At 34.9% G+C, this 22,371-nt stretch overlaps 2 protein-coding genes across 3 annotated transcripts in view; both read left to right on the forward strand.

Moving 5' to 3' along the window:
• The first annotated feature begins 2,953 nt into the window (after window positions 1-2,953).
• Window positions 2,954-12,577, forward strand: sobpb (sine oculis binding protein homolog (Drosophila) b). The gene is given in 8 exon segments (XM_058772154.1): window positions 2,954-3,494; window positions 7,608-7,734; window positions 7,802-7,978; window positions 8,535-8,664; window positions 8,666-8,684; window positions 10,314-10,409; window positions 11,297-11,669; window positions 11,672-12,577. Coding segments are annotated over 8 exon segments (1,881 nt in total). The 5' UTR covers window positions 2,954-3,404; the 3' UTR covers window positions 12,541-12,577.
• Window positions 12,578-19,282: 6,705 nt separating this feature from the next.
• Window positions 19,283-22,371, forward strand: part of dpysl5b (dihydropyrimidinase like 5b) — a 28,473-nt gene continuing 25,384 nt past the window's right edge. Inside the window, exon 1 of one of the 2 annotated variants that reach the window (XM_058772155.1) lies at window positions 19,283-19,440. The gene's annotated coding sequence lies outside the window, so the exon portion shown is untranslated. Of the gene's footprint in view, window positions 19,441-19,485; window positions 19,533-22,371 lie in introns of those variants that run through there. The other variant, XM_058772156.1, reaches the window with a different exon arrangement.

Genomic DNA, 22,371 nt, shown 5'->3' on the forward strand with positions numbered 1-22,371 from the left:
ATTCTCTTCTGCTCAGCAAGCCTGTATTTATTTGATCCAAAGTACAGCAAAAACAGTCCAATTATGAAATATTTTTACTATTTAAAATAACTGTTTATTTATTCCTGTGATTTCAAAGCTGAATTTTTAGCATCATTACTCCAGTCACACGATCCTTCAGAAATTATTCTGATTTGCTGCTCAAAAAAACTTTATTATTATGTTGAAAACAGTAGAATAGAATGTTTTCAGGTTTCTTTGATGAATAGAAAGTTCAGAAGAACAGCATTTATCTGAAATAGACATCTTTTGTAACATTATAAATGTCTTTATCATCACTTTTGACCAATTTAAAGCATCCTTGCTAAATAAAAGTATTAATTTCTATAACTGATTAGAAATAATTATACTGACTCCAAGCTTTTGAATAGTGTGTATAATAATAAAAATAAAAACTGAAATGCAAATTTAGAATATGACACAAACCTGCAATAATTAAATATGTTAATAATTACATCTCCTTCAGCCTGAGGCTTATTCATTTCACTTTTGGTGTGAAAGGGTTTTTACATATGCCAAAAACATATTTTTTTTATATTAAAAACATACAAGCAAGCCCAGCCCAGATGAGAAAACGTAATGCAAAAGTACATTTGCATAAATTTACATTTATTCATTTGGCAGACGCCTTTATCCAAAGCAACTTACAACAAGCAAATTACCATAAGATGGCAATAAACACGAGAAGTGCCTGTTATACAAGGTTTCAGTCATCGTTCAAAGTATTAAAAGCTAGGACAGGAAGGGATAAGCACAGAGAACAAAAGAAGTGAAGGAATAGAATTTCTTATTTTAATGAGGAGCCAGTTAGATGCTCACAGAAAAGATGAGCTCCCCTATACGGTGAAAAACTGTATTACATGTCATTTACAGTAGGGGGGGGGGTGTATAATTTACAATAAATAACCGTAAATTGACATTCCCAGAATTATGAAATTATGCTATTTAAATGTAAATTTAAGTTAAATCCGTAAAACCTAAAACATTGCTGGCAACGTAAAATTCTGGCAACCACAGCTGCTAAATTTTACAGAATTTTTTTTAACAGTGTGCCATTGGATCATCTGCTTGAAATGAGAGATAGAGCTGTGTGTCATCAGCGTAGCAATGGCAGGAAAAACCATGTGCCTGAATGATGGGTGCCAGTGATGTAGTGTATATGGAGAAGAGGAGGGGTCCAAGAACCGATCCCTGAGGAACCCCAGTGACCAGCTGATGTGATTTGGATACCTCTCCTCCCCAAGACACCCTGAAGGACCCACCTGTGAGGTAAGACTCAAACCAGTGTTTGCTGTGAGTTCCTGGGTGAGTAACGTAACGCATTACTTTCCATAAAAAGTAACTAAGTAATGCAATTAGTTACTTTTTTTTAGGGAGTAGCTCATTATTGTAATGCATTACTTTTAAAAGTAACTTTCCCCAACACTGTGCATGAACATGTTAATCATTCTAGATAAATTTCAAAGTACATACAGTCACAAATGAAGCTTCATCTCCCTCTAGTGGCCCAATGAAGCACTGCATCTTTTGACAGTGCTCCAAAACTTGATCTTATTATGTTTAACAGGAACACACTTGCAAACTCGTTGACAAAATACAAACGCAGTGCACTTGTGTTTGATGCAGTATGTGTTTGTTGTGTTTCAGAGCATCAGTGAGTGCTGATTGTCCGTGGAAATAAAGACTCTTCACAGATGCTGGAGCTCAGATGTTTGGTTTCTGCTGCTCCACCAGATGAGTGGAGCTCAGAGAGAGAGAGAGATAGAGAGAGAGAGAGAGAGAGTTTCAGAGCGTTGTATCTTTGCCAGCGGGGATCAGGTGACACCCGCAGGGCAAGAAACCTGAACCGGGGCCCTGAACCAGGGCTCTCCGTTTACACGAGCGCGCTTATTCTTTGAAACACTGAGCAGGGAGTCCGTGTGCGTTTGAGAGAGAGATAGAAACTGTGTGTGTACTGATTGAGAAAGAGATTTTACTTACTGCTCACATTATACTAACAAAGACAACCACGATATTACCATGTTTTTGGACAAATAGTGCAATAGTGAAATCATGCTAGATGCAGGCCTACATGAATCATGGTAATGCACTGTATAAGTCACTTTAGATTAAAGTTCTCAGCAAACAAACCGTTTTTATTTAATGATGCTGCACAAAAACCTTATTCACCTTATTATTCAATGCGGAAGTAAGCCGTTTTCTGTGAAAGTGCAATACTTCCGGTTCTGTAGGGAAATAACGAGAAGAATAACAACGTGCGGTAAACTGTAAAAGTGTAAAAACTGTCAAACTTTTTGCACTACAAGTGTTCATAATTAAGATAATACATTAAAATAATATGGTAAGACACACTGATTTGCAATATCAAGCAGAAAAACGTGCGGTTTTGTACAGCTAAAAATAAAGACTGGAAGCCAGACACATGGCTAAAAAATAAGGTGGATAACACACAACTAAAAAACTAAATAATAATAATAATGCAACCAAAATGAATGCATGTTAATGAAGTTCCATGGTGTTACTTTGAAATTAAATACAATGATACATAATAAAGTACCATGATTTTATCCATTTGAAACAGTAGTACCAGAATATCACTTTTTTGGAAATACTTTCCACTAAAGCTGTTTTGTTGTTGTTGTTGTTGTTGTTGTTTTCTTTCAATTTTAAATAAATAAACAAAGAAGTAAATAAATGCATAATGCCAGCACAATACTTTTTAACAAATAAACAAATAAATAAACAAATAAATAATAAAAAACAAATAAATATTATTTGACTCGTCGCGTGATCTAAAAATGTGGGGCGACATTCAAGAAGATTCATATATTTAATAGCATTTCTCAAAAGTGCTGTTCATTTATAATAAACAATATTTTTACTTAAGTTTAAAAGTTTAAACGCCGCGCATTTTCGGTCACGTGACAACACCATTTTAACCACATTTAAACTCTTTCCTCGGTTCAGTGTTGTATTTAAAAATACAGCTATTTAAATATTTAAATATTACATTACGCATTTATATTATTTTACGAACAAATCTAAATTAATTAAAATAGCGACACGATTGAGATCGATTTTGCGCCGTGATTACGCAGTGACGTCATCGCGCAGTGACGTCACAACGTCCTTAAGCAACTTTTAGCAACAAATCGACCTTCCGCTGACGCTGCGAGACTTTCCAACGGTTTTTCTGACGCGATCCCGCGGCGGTTTGAGGGAAACTCTGTGACCGATGGAGGGTGAAGCCTGTGGGAGGAGCAGGAGGAGGTGTTGGGTTCCACCTCCTCCCCTGAGCTCCTCTCTCTCTCTCATTGTGTTCCCGCGCCGCGTCAGATTCTCCGCGCCGCGCCGCTCCGCGAGTCATGGCCGAGATGGAAGCGGAGCGACCGGAGAACAAGCGCAGCAGAAAACCCGCTCATCCCGTGAAGAGAGACGTGAGAGACGAGATGAAGGTAAGAGACGCTCTGCTTGTGTTAAAAACCAGCACGGACTGGTTTACCTGGAAACCGCTGCGAAACTTGTTCTGTGAAGCTGGTTGATTAAAGAAGTTAAGCTGGTTGAGAAGCGTTCCATGCTGGAGACTAACGTTAGAGAAGCAGCTCATGATATGATGTGAACTCTGGATGAATGCTTCGTTATGTGTCCTAATTCGTTTTAAAGAGGTGACATATTTATTATAAAAATCTACAAACTAAAGTGTCGATTACAAAAAATAAAATATTAAAAACATGCAAAATAAAAAATATTTATTATAAATATATATTTTTTAATCGAATATTAAATATAAAACATCAAAACTTATATTATAAATGTATAAAATACATAATAAAATATTTAAAAATTACTATAAAATATTTAAAATGTCATAAATAAAATATGTCAAATAATATATATTTCTTTTTAAAGATATTTCTGTCATTTACTGGAGTTTTTCAGCAAGCATTTGATGCCCTCTAGATGAGCAGTTTATGATATGATGCCAAAAATGCTGGAGCAGTGCTTTATACATCCTAATCTATAAGTTTGTTAAAAAGATAAAATATTTAACTATTTGAATTTTTTTATTTTTATAAAATGACAAATGAAATATTTGATTTTAAAATTCTTGTAAATATTTATGTAAAAATATATATATTTAATGAGAAAAGCTGTGTACACTGTATTTGTTTAAGATAAAATATCTAATTATAAAATAAAGTATTTAATAAAAATATAAACCATAATATAGAAATATTTAAAAAGTAAAATATCTAATATAAACATATTAAAAATAATGTCATGTAAAAACATGAAAAGAAAATGTGCTTAATATTAAAATATTTATAAACCATTTAATATGAAACAAAGCAATTTGATAAAAATATGAAAAATAAATTATATTTAATATAAAATATTTTGAAAAGTAATAATAATATAAACTATTAAAAATAACTTATTTAATAAAAATATAACAATTTAAAAATACGAAAAATAAAATATATTTTATATTACAATATTTTACAAAGATATTTAATGTACAACATTTAAAGATGTTTTATAAAAATGTGAAAATAATATTTTTAATATAAAGTTTTTTTAATGCAATAAAACATTTCAAAATACTAAAAGAAAAAATATTTAAATTAATTATGACTGAATCACTGAAGTTGCATTACTAACAAATGTCATTATGCAGCGCAGATCGTGTAGAATTAAATCCTTCTGATAACAGCTGCACATTTTTCACTGTAGTTCACTCATATGCTGCCCACAGTGCTGTCTAAAAAGTTAACTATGCATTGAATCACAGCCACGGACTGCGCTGATATATTCATCTTGAAGACGTTTGTGTCCGGCTGCAGGAGTATCGGCGCGCGTCCGGCTCCAGATGTGACCGGCGGTGGACAGCTGACACCGTGACCTTATTAAAACCCTGGCGTTTATTCAAGAGCTCTTTCACAATCGCGTTTGATACGTGACCCGGCGTGTTTATGAGCAGGCTTTCTGCGAGTCTCTCCGTCTCTTTCTCTGGATCGGCCCGAGCGATATCCACTGGGGGTGTAGAGTTACAACTTAACTAATTTTAATCCAAACACATGAAACCGAAGCCCGGCCTGATGCAAGCGGCCCCGGGGCCGAGGAAGGGGCCGCAGCGGGTTTGGATCGGGACGGACCCGTCACTCTCGCCGAACAGATGTTTGTCTGAACTGCCAAGAAGAAACAAAAACAAGATTGTGGGATGAAGCGGAGGAAGCTAACGAGGGGATGAGCGGGAGAGCCGCTGATGTAATTAGTCTCGGGGCCGCTGGAGACGAGGGGAATTCTGGGAAGGCTGTGACTCCGCAGCGGTGTTGGGTGTCCTGTGATCGAGTGACGCCTCTAATCTCGGCCCTTGAGATCACCAGCTCCTGTTTTTGCAGGAAATTCGCTGCTTTTTTGATGGTTTTCCAAGCAACGTTTTGATGGCTGTAATCGCTCTCGAAGGAAACACGCACACGATGAAGATGACGGATGAGCGTTTGTCTCATTCTAACATCAGCTTTTCCTAGAAGTGCCTCTACTGCTTCTTATTTTACACCGGATATCAAGTGGCTTCACTACAGTGCCAAAATATTTATCATACAAAACTAATTTACATGTAACATTACATGCACATATCTACTTACAAATATATATATATTAGTGCTGTCAAACGATTAATCACATTCAAAATAAACGTTTTTGTTCACATAATATATGTGTGTGCACTGTGTATATTTATTATGTATATATAAATACACACACATCCATGTATATATTTTGAAAATATTAGCATGTATTTACATGTCTATATTTATATTCATATAATTTATATTGTTTGTAAATATATTTAATAGATAAACATAACATTTTTCTTAAATATATACGTGTGTGTGTGTGTTTATATATGCATAATAAATATACACAGTGCACACATATTTTGTAAACAAAAACTTTTATTTTGAATGCGATTAATCACGATTAATTGTTTGACAGCACTAATACACACACACACACACATATATATATATATATATATATATATATATATGCACACAATTACAAAGATATAATATTTCATAGTAGTAGTAATAAACTATTTAAAACATGATTTAATAATAAAATAAAAAGTAATTAATAATAATAGACATAAAATAAATAAAATAGTTCATATAAAATATACAAAATAAAATATTGTATATATAAACGTGAAAAATCAAACCTATTTAACATTTTATTTAAGAAATTTTGAAATAAATAAAAAATGAAAAATATATTTAATATACAATATTTAATCAAATGTAAAAAAAACATTTAAAAATAAACATTTAATAAAAATAAAATACATATTTTAAAATATCAAATTTTAAAGTTTTGGTGTTTTTGTTTTGTCATTTTATTTTGATTAATTTTTGTTTATTAAATAGCTATTTCTTTTATTAATATTAGTTTAGTTGTAGTTATTTTAGAGAATAAGTAAATTTATGAACTTGAGAAAAAATGAAATGTTGCCTTGGCAACTGGCTGAAATCATTAAAAAAAAGATTTGTTTTTAATAATTTATATTATTTTATTTTAGTTCAAATGTATTGTATGACAAAGGCGTGTATACACACACACTACATATGCATATTTATATTAAATGTTATTTTTTGAAACGTTTTTAAATTAAATATATTCAGGGTTCCCACGGGTCCTTGAAATCCTTGAAAGTTTGTGAATCTGATTTAAAATTTTCAAGGCCCTGGAAAGTTTTTGAAAATAAACAAACATGGAAACAGGTTCTTGAAAATTCCATATTATTCCCTCCGGGCCGCTAATGTGTTATTTCATCAACACTGTGTGCATACTAGCTTGCTTGAGTTGCGTTGCACTATTATGCGTTATGTTAAGTGTTTCCCACGTGAGGTACTTTGTGTTGTTCGTTGCCATGACGTTCACACGAAACTACTACGATGGTACCTCAACGTTTCACAGACACACCGTGAAACACTGCAAAAATAGGCTGAAACGTGATGCCTGGAAAATGCAAGTTTCAAGATATGTGGCTCACCAAAGAAGATTACAAAGAATGGCTTGCCAGAGATCCAAAGGATGTAATGTTGAATTGCTTTGCTTGTTAAGATAATGTAAAGCCATGAGGCAAGAAAAACTTAAGCATATTCATATATCTTAAAACTTACATGAGCCTAAGCTCTTTTCAATAAAATCCATGCAAAAGTTAATATCAGATCATTTTAGAATACAGTATAGTACGTACCAAATATTATTCAATTTTATGCAAAACAGAAATACGACAAATATCAGATTTCTGTCATAAGCCAAAAATAAATGCAAAAGAAAAAAAAAGCTTTTTTGCATAGTTGTGTTTGACACATGAAAACTGTAACAATGTATCTGAATTTGAGGGTATTGGACCTGGAAAGGCCTTGAAAGGTCCTTGAATTTGAAGTTAACCAAGGTGTGGGAACCCTGTATATTGTACTTTTCTATGTATTTCTGTTTTTCAGCAGATGTCTGCTCTGACCTCAGGTCTCTAATCACACGCGTGTCTCTTTGTGTCGCAGAGCTTTGCTGAAAACACCATGAATGAGTTGCTGGGCTGGTACGGCTACGATAAAGTGGATCTGCAGGACTCAGACGCCGCTGACGGCCGAAACCGCGTCAGACACAACCATATATCTGTTCTTAAAGGTACGTGCACACATTCCCAGCTGCTGTTCATGTGGCTTCCTCCATGTGACTGTGATTTATCCTCCAGAGAACTCAGTGCCAAAGCCACAGGAGCGGAAGCTGCCTTCATCATCATCATCATCATCTTCCTCGGAGCCCGTCAGAAACGGCGAGAAGGAGCCGGCGTCTCCGTCTTCATCCTCGTACTCCTCGTCCTCGCCGCTCAGCATGAACGTCATCGTGCCGCTCATCAAACCCTCTGCTGGTGTGCAGCACAAAACTACGGCGGCCGAGAACCTCAGAAAACACATGCAAATACAAAAAGCACCAGCAAATTAAGTGCTGCAGATGCTCACAACACAAACAAATAAACGCGCAAGTAGCACAGACCACAAACAAAACGAAACAAAAAGAAAATCAACCATGTTTTTTTGTATACAAATGGCATATTGATTACCATTTGTATAAACAGTTGTACAAATACCATGGTTAGATTATGGTTATATATAAAGCTAAGGAATCTATGATCAGGATGTTAAAATAAACAAAAATCTCACTTTTCAGAGCAAACATTGATAAATATGTCCCAGCCATGATCTTTGCGGTTCCCTTAAACATTTCCGAGGTGGTCTACGCCTATTTGCAGCGCGTTTCTTTATTTGTTTGTGTTGTCAAATTGATGAAGATGTTTTCTTAATTTGCAGGTGTTTTTTTTTTATCTGCAGCACGTTGAGCTCTCGGCCACCGTACAATACACACATATACACTCTAGAAATGTGCATTTAGTGTAATCTTGATTCTGACGCAGTGTTTGTCTTCAGCGGAGGACGTGCAGAGCGTGCCGATCGTGTGCGTCTGGTGTCAGAAGGAGGGCATGAAGCGTTATTCTCTGCTCATGGGCTCCGAGTTCAAGAGCTTCTGCAGCGAGAAGTGTTTCGCCGCGTGTCGGCGCATACTTCAAACGCAACAAGGTAAAAACTCGTCAGAAGTACCGATATATCGGTCAGACTGATGATTTAAAAAATCTACTGACAGCCTTTTGGGAGTAAAAATTGTGTAAAAATAATAATATATAGTTAATAAATCAGATTAAAAATGTAGTAAAATAATACAATTATTTTTGTATTTTTAGCTATCAATAAGTTATACAGTGTGGTACAAAAGTCTAATATAATTTTAAAAATTTAATGTAAATTACATTTTTAGTGTCACAACTTGAGAGAAAATTTTAATTGAAAAAGTCATGTCAATTAATTTTATGTTAACATTTCAATAATTAGCATGTTAATGCTTCTCTGATGTTGGGTTATGGTCTTATGACATGCGTAAAAATAAAGTAAGTATATATATATATATAAGTAGTATATAAATAAGTATTTTAAGTACTTAAAAATGTTACATATTTTAAAGTAAAACTTAAATATTATTTTTAAATGTATTTTAATTGATTTAAAGGTTTTATGGTCTTAGTTTTAGTTAACTCGAATATATACGCACACTTTTTTAGTGTGTGTTTAACAAAATTTATCTAAATATTTAAAAAAAAATTTTAAATCAAAACAAATCAGATTTTTAAGTATTTTAAAATATTATTTCAAGTGACTCTGGTTTTTTTTATAGTTTTAGTTTTAGTTAACTATAATAACCCTGTTATATATGCACTTGATTGTTTTAACGTTTTATTATCATTTATTTGAATATTTCAGTTAAACAGATGGTTTTATTTCCCAATATTTATTTTTAGTGATGAATGTTTTTATATTGTTTTTTTTTTATATATATTTTTATTTTTTTTACTTTTATTAATGCACATTTGCATTATCTAAAAAACTTGCATTGCATTTAAACATGACTCCATCGTTGACAGATCAGCCTCTGCACACACACACACACACACACTGCTGTGTTTGTGCTTAACGAGCAGCACATTCCCACAACAGAGAGAAGAAACACACAGGATCGTTTATCAGCCCAGAGTTACACACACTGATGAGTTTGAGCCTGTCTGAGCGAGAGACACAGAGAGAGAGAGGATTCGTCTTACAGCGCATACTTTACACACAGGACGCTCCGGTTACACACACTCACACACACAGCAGGAGAGAGAGAGAGTTCATCATCTGATCACCCTGCTTCAGTCTGGTTCGCTCACACACACACACACACACACACACACACACTCACAGAATATGGTCTGTAGAACGTGTCAGTGTCTCTCAGCCTATAATCGATATCAAAGCGAGCGCCGTTCGCTGTACAGAACGATTGCATTTCACACACAGACGTTGCTAAAACAATAGATCTAGTCAAACACTGACTAACATGACTTTCTTTATTATGACTGAAGTGTCGTTGTGTTTGAATCGGCTGCTGTTATTGAGATACCATCGCAGTTTTTAATTAATATTTATTATTCATTTTAATATTTTTTTATTTTAATTCTTTATATTATAAATCCGGCAAAAGTTGGAAAAGGTTTTTTTTTCTGTATAGTTTTAGTTTTAGTTAAATAACTGTAATAACTCTGACAAATACATGTTTATATTTTAAATAAACAAAGCACTTCAGATTTGTATTTGTGTGTGTTTGTGTTCCTCAAGGCTCGAGATGAGGATCGTCATGGCGACCAGTCTCCGCCCCCTGGCCAGACGCTGGACACGCCCTCAAGACTTCTGCTGAAGATGAACAACACGCGTGTAAATAAACTCACTCACTCACTCACACACACACACACACACACACACACACACACACACAGTGTCCATGTGCAGCGCTTACTGCTTGAGAATACGGTTACTACATAATAAACATATGAAGGATTACGTTTATAAACATATTACATTTATTAACATTATTATTAATTAGTATTAAAGAATTTATTTATTTTTTATTCATTATACTGGATATTTGAACTTCAATACAATACCTTAAAATACATGAATATTTGATATCAAGGGGGAAAATTGGCACAATATTACCTGCAAAAAATTTGAACATGATCTGAGATCATTTGCTTTTTGACCATAGAAAAAATTTTTAAAATCAAACTCTGCTCTCTGAGATTCCTCAGACCCTATTGCCTTATATAATAATAATAATAATAGTAATATATTATTATATTATGTGACAAGTCAACAGTAATATATTACTATTATTTATAATATGTATTAAGTGTACATAATTGTGTATATTTATAACGTATATTTATACAAAATATTTCATACTAAAAATATTTAGTGAAATTAAAAATATTGTTAATTAAAATTAAATAAGTGTACATATTTATGTATTGTATTAATCTTACGTAATTATACATATAAAAATATTTTGTGCAAATTATTAAAAATAATTTTTTAATAAAAATACAATAATTATACATATATTAATTAATTGTGCAAAATTATTAAACTTTATTAAAAAAAAGTAATTAATTAAAAATATATAATTTATATAAAAATATGCATTTAGCAGACACTTCTATCCAAAGCGACTTACAAAATAGGAACAAAAGCAAATATTCAATTTGAATTCAGAATCGATGTGTATTGAAAGAATCTCTGGTGTGTTGTTTCTCTCTCTGCAGGTGTGTGATTGGTGTAAACACGCACGTCACACTAAAGAATACCTGGACTTCGGTTCGGGCGAAGAGCGCCTGCAGTTCTGCAGCAGCAAATGCCTAAACCAGTACAAGATGGACGTGTTTTACCGGGAAGCTCGTGCCGCCCTTGCCGGCTCCGGCTCCGCCCACAGAGACGAGGAGCCCCGCCCTAAAACGGCTGTCGCGGAAAACCAGAAACTCTTGACGCCGGAGGCCTGGGACAGACCGACGAAAACCCACTCGCCCCAAACGCCCGTCTCAGCGAGGATTCAGACCAGCGCCCCGCCCTCTTCTCCGGAGAAGCCACGCCCACCACATATGCCCCTCCCCTTTGTCCACGCCCAGGTCCTTCGAAGCCCTGCCCTCACCCACCCCGCCCCCTCAGCCCCATCCAGAGGGCTTCCTTTGCTCCGCCTCCTCTCCTCCAGCCTTGCCCCGCCCCTTACATGTCCCTCCCCCCCACGTACCCGCCCCATTTGGCCCCACCCTGGCCACAGCCAATGATATTATCACCCTACCCAGTTTTCGTTCCAATTCCAGTGCCGATTCCCATTCCCATCCCTATTCCTTCTCAAACAGTCCACAGAGGAGTCATTCGAAGCCTTCAGGAGCAGGAAGACGAGCGCACGCCCGATCCGGGTCACTCGGAGGACACCAACGAGACAGTAAAGAGCGAACGATGCGCTTCTCCTCTCTCTTCGGAGCGACAGGTGATTCAGTGTCTCCGAAAACACAAAGAGGAAACTCCAACGCACAGAGCACTTTATGCATCCGTCACTCCCAGAATCGTCAGTCCCGCCTCTTTGTACTCACTGGCTCGTTCGACCGCCATACAAGCCGCCTCGTTTTCATTGGACAGCTCTGACTCCGCCCTGATTCCGTCTCCTCCCTCCGATTGCGAAGATGTGAAGGAGAACAGCTACTTGGGTGGGCGGGACGACGGCTCGACCAATCGCTGGGCGGCAGAGCAGACGGACTGCCGGAGCGACCAATCGAAAGAGAGCAGGGGGGAGGAGGAAGCGCCGCAGGATGTAGAGCACACCTGTGCACGGTCCGTTCCGCCAAAACTACGCGAGAAAAACACGCTGATGGCTGCACAAACGCATTTACACACGCAGACACAAAGCTGGGAGAAAAACACAGATCTGGGTTCTGAGCCGAGCGGACGGGACGATCCAGAGCCCCCCGTGAAGAGACGATGCTTGAGAATCAGAGACCAGAACAAATGAGGCCCGGGTGAGTCCACACACACACACACACACACACACACACACACATGTTCGTTTTTTGTGAAAAGTGGCGTAATGGTTTTTATACTGTACTTACTGTATGTGCTATTGTCCTACACCAACCCTACACCTAAACCTACCCCTTACAGGAGACTGTGCATTTCAACTTTCCCCAAAAAAACCTCACTCTGAGTGATTTATAAGCGTTTTGAAAAGTGGGGACATGGGTCAATGTCCTGAGATCACCTTCACCTTGTAATACCTGCCATACCCTCGTCATTATACACATCTATGTCCTGACTTTTCACAAAAACACACACACACACACACACACGGCAACGCCAATTATGTTCAAATAGTCTGCTTTTACAAATAACCTGAATAAAAATAAAATAGCTCACTCGCTCTTTCTCTCTCTCTCTCTCTATATATGTATATATATACAAATTTATTATATAATTATGCTTATTTATTATATATATTAATTCAATGTAAATAATGATACTTTTCTAAAAACATTTTGTGTAATTAAAAATATATACATTTATAAAATAAAATAATTCAGCATATTTATAATATATTATAAATAATATTATACATGTTTATATTATATATCAATTAATTATATGTATTTGTAAATAATTGTGTAATTTACAAATAGTATTTTTACAAAAATAAAAATGCATATTTATGTATGAATTAACTGTACACGTAGTTATACTTATTTCAAAAATAAAAATATTTTGTGTAATCTAAAATATAATTTGTATAAAAATAAAATAATTATACATATTTATGATATGCATTAAATATAAATATATATAATTGTACATACCAGTATGTATACAAATATTTTGTGTAATAAATAAAAACATACTTTTATAAAATGAAATGAATGCATCTATTTATAAAAAGTATTTTTAATAATAATTATGTATGTTTTATTATGGGTTATTTAAGTATAAATATGTATGTATAAGTTTATGTACAAATAATTATTTTAAAGTACCATGGTGTATGTTTTTTGATTATTTGTTTTATTACCAATATATGTAGTATTTATTATATGGAGTAATGTAAATCATGGTAGATGTATGTGGTAATCATTACCACGCTCTGCTAGTGTTTCACATGCTCACTAAACACAGCACAGTACAGTACATGCATTACTATTACCCTGCTAACGCAAACAAACACACACTGTTACATGAGATGCCACGATTTATTCTACACTGTTTATCAGTCTTATTTCTCTGGCTGGAGTGTGTGTGTGTGTGTGTGTGTGTGTGTGTGTGTGGGTTTTCCCTCAGAACGGCGCCGGACGGAAACTCAATCTGTGTCGTAGCTCTAAAGTTGCATTAGCAGTGAAAAGAGCAGAATGAATCTTCTGCAGAAACCAGAGACGCTTGCGAGAAACACACACAGTCCTGCCTGTGTGTGTGTGTGTGTGTGTGTGCTCGGCTCCAGATGTTGTTTCTGGAGGTTCTTCTGCATCTCATGTTTCAGTGGAAATGAGCAGGTTTTATAGAGTTTTTGTAGATACGAGCTCAAACGACCCTCAACTAGTTTGACAAAGTTAACAATTTTAACCCTCATAACACATTCAGGTCTGTTTTGACCTTGAAGAAATGCATACAAATGTCTAAATAATGTATAGTTTTTGGTAAGGGAACGAAACTTTGCAAACGCTTTAAGAGCCTCAAAATAAACTTTTTTTCAGATTTTTTACAATTATTTGTTTAAGAGATATATAACCATTTAAAATGTTTGAGTGTGTATGGAACACCATTAGTGTCAAAAATACTTTCTGTTTAATGATCTATGGAGGTTTATTAGTGTCAAAAACTTTTGAAAAAAATATTTCTCCTTTTCTCCGCATCTCACACACTTTGGGGACTGAATTTTGTTGATGAACATGAATATGGCATGAAAAACGGATGACTTTTTCATCAGAAAGTGAAAGTTTATGCAAGTAAAACTAATTTGTTTGTTTTTTTGAAAACTTCTCAAAGTAACATTCATGTTGTTTTGATATTGTAAATAAATATGTAGGTTGGATAAATTTTGACTAATTTTGACCAATTCAAACGAATTAATTTCCATTCATTCCACTGGGGTTAATACTGGTAATTTTATATGTTTACATAAATTTCATACAAATATATATTCTAATAATGTTTCTAATTAATATTGACTAAAATATGTAAATGTTTTGCATCATAGATTTTTCAGTGTGGTTCATGTGTAATTTGAATTTTCAAAGAATTTCTCAATTTGTTTAATGCATAAAAAAGGGGGTAAATGCAGCAATAACATGGTAACATTCAATACTTTGACATTTTTTCACATTCACTCATTAATGAGAAGTTGCAGATCAGATAAAATATGGTTTTAGTTGAAAAGCATTACGATTTTTCAGGAATGCATTATGAGGGTTAATGAAACCGAGGACTTCAGCTTCATTTTCCCACAGCAATATGTTTATCGATGGAACGTTTCTCTGTTTTTGGTGGCTTTTTTCCAAAGCTAATAGAGGAAACAATGAGCTGGATTTAAAGTGATCTGGGATCAGATTTCTCCATCTTCAGGTTTCCTGGCACTTTATGACGAGCGTACGATGGTATGAAGGCTGTTTCTCCGGGTTGCTGTGTTGATTCTGCTGGGTTTTATTGCTGGAAGTTGATCCGTTCTCTCAGGGATTCACTGATGTTTGAAACTCGAGCTCTCGGGCCTCACGTCCTGTTACTCTTTCTGCTCCTTCTTCTGCTTTCTCAAGGTTTTATTAGATCCGTGCAGCAAAGCTACAGTGTTTCTTCTCATGTTCTTGTTCTTCATTATTTTTATGCTTTAAAACAGATGCATCAGAGAGACTCGGGCGTTAGTGCATCTTTATACTATAGAAGTAGGTTTTATATAGTAGCTATATGTTATAAGGAATTTTTGCTCATTTTAAAGGTTTTTTTGCACAGTTCTCAAGAATGCTTATATTAAATATATAATTTAGTGCTGTCAAATGATTAATCGTGATTTAATCACATCCAAAATAAAGGTTTTTGTTTACATAATATGTGTGTGTATAATGTGTATATTTATTATGTGTATATAAATACACACATACAGTATATATTTTGAAAATATTCACATGTATTTACATGTATATATTTATATACATATAATTTTCTATTTTATATACATTTAATATATAAACATAACATTTTTCTTAAATATATACATGCATGTGTGTATTTATTTATATATATATATATATATATATATATATATAATATACACAGTACATACATATATTATGTAAACAAAACTTTTATTTGGGATGCGATTAATTAAAAAATTGTTTGACAGCACTAATAGAATTATTATTATTATTAAAATTCCTATAAAAATAAAACAATTATTTATATTATGTTTTGATTCTACATTATACATATTTATAATATATATTAATTTATTAATTATATTGAATGTATAATTTATTATAATTATAAATTAATTATCATTATTTATTAAAGCAGATATGTACAGTATTTATAAAAATATTTTGATACAAACAGTTTTATAAAAGTAAATTAAATGCATAAATAAATAAAGTAACTCATTATGTTCTAAAGGAAGATAAATTAAATTGGTGAAATTGTTTCATGAATATCACACAATTCATTTGTGTGTGTGTGTGTGTATTTTATGTATTAAATTAAAAATTTTAAAAGTAACAAAATAAATGATTAAGTTTAATTAATATAAGTAAAGTATACTTATCGGTGTTTATGTATCAATAATTTATGTTTATGCATAATTATTTATATTTCTAAATAATATTTTTGTGTAATTAATTCAAAATGTATAAAACATCTGAAAAGTATAAATAAATAAAAGTATTATTATCTAGATTTCTATTGTGTTAATTATAGATAATTAAACACATTTATAATGTATTACACGCTAACAAAAAGTGTCTTTAAATAAGTATATTGATCTGTTTAATTATGTCTGATTCATTTACATTTATGCATTTGACATTATTGAAAGCAACTTAAATTGCATTCAAGGTGTACACGTTATCAGTGCATGCTTTCCCTGGGATTGGAACCCATGACCGTGTTGCTGGTCAAGATCTGTGTATAGGGGAAGCTATGCAATGCAATTCAACATGCATTTATATATATATATATATATATATATATTATTTAGTCATTTAGCAGACGCTTTTATTCAAAGCGACTTACAAATTTCTCACATTTTCTCTGTTTCAGGTGTGTATGGAGTGATGAAGCGATCGAGTCGAGTGTTTCGGCGGGCGATGCAGAGTGTGAACGTACAGAGAACGCCTCAGTGAAGCCCATCCAGACGCAGCATCCGCCCCAGAGCATCATGGGAGTCAGAGATCGAGCGTGTGTGATCCAGTTAGACCGCATATGTGTGTGTTTTCCTGCCGAGCTCTTACAAAGCCAGGCATTGTTCGTGTGTGTGTGTGTGTGTGTGTGTGTGTGTGTGTGAGAGTGTGTGTTCAGCTGTGGTTTAAGATTACCTGACACACACTGGCGCTTTGGCTACAGGGCATTTTTAGACTTCGCTGAAAGAGTGCCAAGAACACACACACACACACACACACACACGTCAGTATATTGAGCTCTGTGGCTCCTCAGAAGTTTAGAAACTGTATATTCAGTGTCAAACGATCAGAATCGGCTCAGAACTTCTTGCTTTTTAACCCTTTGTTCGTTTGAGAAAGCTCTTCAGTTATTGGCCAAATGGTGGATGATGTCTGAAGTCATTGCCAACAGATACACATGATGATACACATTTATACGTGTTTATAAGCCTCATTAAATACTAGCCAGTTTTGCTTCCAGATGTATTTTTTTCATTCATTTTTCCCATAGGGCTGTGTAAAAAGTCTCTGTTAAAGCATTACAAGTCATGAACCAAACCAGCCAGCTACGAGGAGAATCACAGCACGCTTTTCATTTTAAGCAAAAAAGCATTTCTAAATCGGACAAGAAGGCAAGGCTGTGGGAAAAGGCTTGAATGAGGGAAAGAACTACAGTCCCGTGAGGCGTTGCAAAGAATAATCGAATTAAAAATGATCGTGAAATATAAAACTATTCATTTAAATTTGTTGATTATGTTTATAGAAACTATATTTTAGGTTTACTGAAAAATATGCATATATATATATATATATATATATATATATATATATATATACAAACTTACATCACGACGTCATTCGCAGTTATACTGAGTGGGCGGAGCTAATGAGTTTTTTTTTTTTTTGCCGGCTCTCTGATTGGTGGAATTTTCTGCATAAAAATCATCACATTGCATAATGGGTGATGTAATTTTTCACCACGAATTCCATTTTTAAACATGATTATTTTAAAAACAAGTTGGAATAATACAAACATTTGGTTTAAACAAAGGCAAATATTATCAGATAACAATCTCTGAGCTCACAGCTCATCTGTCTTTAACGGTTTATAAGTTATGCTTCAACTTCAGCTTCCCTGTGGAGAAAATGAATGAAGTATTCGCATTTGAGTTATTTCACAGCTAATGTCGGCATGACATAGAATATCACCATGTTTTCTAAATGCATGTTATAGCAAATCATCCGTGCATATGTTTCATTTTTTTGACTTTGTAATGTTTAACCAGAATGACTTTTTAAAGTGCCACGCCCACATCTCAACATCCAATCAACAAATGATGCATAGAACCAAGTCCCGCCCTACTTTTATTTTTTATTTTTTTTCCGATAATCTGTTACACTCAAATCTGTTGCTGCTTATGTTTCATCACGACTTTAAAGATTGAGTCAGTGTCCAAACCTTCAATTGATACTTTACCATGGTACTGAAATATTACTATGTTCCTGACATGGTACTTCAGAAATACCATGCTATTAGTTTCAAAAAATTATTACCATGGTAAAATATACCTATGGTGCTTTTTTAAAATGCACATTAAATTATATTCAAATGTACTTAAAAGATTAGAGCAATCACTTCACTGGAGTCCAGATGTTTCCTCAAGCCATTCGCAGATGTCTCCTCAGTAAAAAGAAAAAAAAAAGTATAAGTGTGTCCTGTTGCCATAAACAACATAAAAACACGGATTTATGAAATGAGTAACACGTGTGTGTCAGTATTATACATGACCAAAGCCGCCCAATGGTTTTCACGGACACTTTCACTGCTGTCCAGCAGAGGGCGCCATTGATATTAAAACAGATGCTGATGTGTTGATAGAAATGATCAATATTTATTAATATGATTAACTGATGTCAGACCCTCTAAATGCACAATAGTTCACATCAGTGCCAATTTCACAGAAGGCCAATATCGAAAAACTATTTCCTTTCAAGTTGTTGTTTTTTTTATCATGGTTTAATTATTGTAACGAATATTTGTGTGTTTATTGCATCCATTCTGATTTTTATCCTTAATGTCCATCAGATGTTTTCCGCTCATGGAAATGTAGCTGTACATTATTTAAATGTGATAAATGCTTATCAATATGTGGTACAGTCACTCATAATGACTTGTTTTATGTCATTTTATGAACAGAGAATTATGCCAATGACTAGACTTGTTGATAATAAAAACCTTAAACATCGCAATTTTCAAGTCGTTGTTTTTTTTTTTTTTTTAGTTTTATTTAAAAGACGCTACATTTGTAATATTAACAACAAAACTTACTAATGTTGTGAATTTGGGGCTAGTTGTCACACTTTTTCCTGCTAGTTTTTTTGCAGCCTCTCATTGGTCCTCTCGTCTGTCAATCAAAAAGCCTGTCGCGGGCGCGCGCAGTGACAGCTGTCATCGGGGGCGCGCGGCGGAGCGGGTGCACAAGAAGAAAAAACATCAAATACCTTCGCTTACGGTACGTCAGCGTTTTATAATTAATATTCCACAATTTACGCACATCTCTGAGTCTGCTTTAGCCTCGTCAGTTTGACATACGAAGAAGAACAGGTTATTTCTGTGCATTTGTCTTAATGAGCGCAAGCAAAATATGTCAGATATGTAATATTTGGGGTTTATTTGTCGGTTGTTTTTGTAATTTTTTGGGGGCTTTTTGTGTTCTAATGTTATGCATTTCAAGGCAGCTCTGGCAGAACGAGAGAACTGTTTGATATTAATAATATTAGAGTATTCTTATATTAAGAGAAAAGGTTTAAACATGCCTGTTAGGCTAATATTATATAATGCAGGTAAATATAATTAATATATGATATGATAATATAATTCTAGAGATGGAGACATAGAGGAAAAGAGAGATGCTGATAGTTATAGAGCCACATACACAAACATGTGTGGAAACACCACCATCATCTTCTTCATCATCATCATCATCCTCTGTTTGTTTTGAAGGCTGTTTCACACAGATTATTATTGTTATTATATGTGAGACTAGAAAACAAAATAATCAGTGTGTTATCGTCCAAACCCTGCTCTGTTGTGCTTAAATTCAACACTAATTAGACAGATAGCACAGAGAAGCAGCTGAATAAATAGAGTAGAATAGAATTGAATAATCTTCAAAGGTAATGGAAGATGTTGTAAAAAAATATGTTCTGTTAACGTTATGAAAACGTTATTTCTAAACGTTATCTGGCCGTTGAATTTTAGTAACGCTTTTTTCTCGGTTATGCGAACGTTAAAGTCCGTGTAAAGCAATATTAAATGTGTTCTGGGTTTGTCACACCACAGAAAAATTAGTTTTTAACTAATAATTTTAACCTAGCCAAATTTGAATGATTAAAAACCGCCAAAACGCTGGGGGCGTGTCCGTTGTCGGCGCCGAAACCACGCCCACTCGCGGGAAAGCTCCCGCCTCTCTCAACTGTCATATTCAAATAAATTTAAATAAGGAGACCTAGCTGTTTTGTAAATTATCGCTACTAATAATATGCATTTACTTGATGAAGGCATAGCTAGCTGGCAAATTGTTATAATTATTCATAATAACTAACAGTAATGTGAACCGATAATGTTAATGCGCTCTAGTTATTATAGTGTTAGGGGCGGGGCCATGCTCCAGCGCGTCATCAAAACGTGATTTCAGCCCCGCCCAAAAAAAATCCTGAACACAAAAATGAAAAACTGTTTAATGGTCTAACTCCACAATTCGGTAGTCTACAACATAGTTCACGGTAACATGTTTTCAGCAGTACATATAATGTGTTTAGAAACAATTCTCTGAATTACCGTCACACATTCCATTTGATAATTTAGCAAACATTATGGGAATGTTAGTTTTGAACATTCTTTGAAGCGAGTCGTAACGTTTAAAAAACACTAGACGAGCATCCATCCGAAACATTCCAGGAAAAACGTTCCATAAAAAAATGTTTTCATGCTAATGTTTTGAGATCATTGTTAAAGACGAGATAGCTTTGAACGAACTTTCTATTAACGTTACTAGAAAAACGTTTGAACCTTGCTGGAACGTTCTGAGGGGCTGTTCACACTGAACACGTTTTGTCATTACAATGCACTACTTTTTCATTGTTTTTCTACGTGTAACACTAGACAGAGGTGTAAGAGCGTTACACCTCCGCCAGCATCTCGCACATGAACGCAGTGCTTTTAAGAAGTTAAAAGAATTTTAACTCTCATCAATGTCAGTTCCAGAACAGTGGACCAATCAGAAGAGCCCGGAGGCGGGGCAAGCGTTTTGTTTGTGTTGTGAGCAGGTTGGCATAGCAACTGTTTTATTTGACGGTAACATGACGGAGGAGGCGTTATGTGCTGCGCCTTTTTTTAAAAACCAGCGTCCTGCGTTTTTTGACACAAAGATGCTTTCTGTGTGAACGGCCCCTAAGAATATTTCCTGAGCTGGGAGCAAATCACATTTTTTGATGTTGCATTGTGAGTATCACAAGTGCACACACACACACACACACACACACACACATATAGAATGATGTAAGCGCAGGCAGACGCATGTGTCTCCTCGTCTCACATCACACACACACGCGCGCATGATCGCACACTGATGCCATCACACACTCCTGCTGGGGATTTGCATGATAAATGTGCATTAGTCACAGTCCTCGGGTGTGTGTGTGTGTGTGTGTGTGTGTGTGTGTTCATGCAAGCTGAACAATAATGCATGTGCAACTTAAAAATGAAGGATGACCTATTTTCCCACATGTACAGTGCTTTTACAGGACAACAGTGTATTTATAGATGTTTATGCCTTTAATGGTGCTGTGATGCTTTTAATATCAAAACCTTCTGATGCGAGTGAAACTAAGCAATGTGACAGTGAAGCACAGTGTTTTCAGCTCAGTGTGTGTGTGTGTGTGTGTGTGTGTGCGTATGCATGTGTGTGTGTGTGTGTGTGTGTGTGTGTGTGCATGTTTTTGTGGTTTACGGGGACACAAATTTGTATAATAACATGGGTATGATAGAGGTATTACAATGTGAAGGTAAAAAACATACTAAATGGTGTTTTTTTTTTTTTTATCTAAAAATGCCTGTAGTCTCCTGTAAGGGGTAGGTTTAGGTGTAGGGTTGGTGTAGGACAATAGCACATACAGTAAGTACAGTATAAAAACCACTACACCTCTGGAGAGTCCCCGTAAACCACTAAAACAAACGTGTGTGTGTGTGTGTGTGTGTGTGTGTGTCGGGGAAGTGTTGATTAGTTTCACGCTGGTTGTGTTTTTGTTTTGAGAGAATGATGGAATTTTTGAATAGGAAAATATGAATTTATCTCCCGCTGAGGAAAACACACTCTGGTTTCTCCTCTCAGCTGAACGCTGGCCGATGTCTCGTGTCTCCTCAAGAGTCTGAGGGAGAATCA

This window comes from Onychostoma macrolepis, chromosome 04 (assembly GCF_012432095.1).
Source record: "Onychostoma macrolepis isolate SWU-2019 chromosome 04, ASM1243209v1, whole genome shotgun sequence".
Taxonomy (NCBI): Eukaryota; Metazoa; Chordata; class Actinopteri; order Cypriniformes; family Cyprinidae; genus Onychostoma; species Onychostoma macrolepis.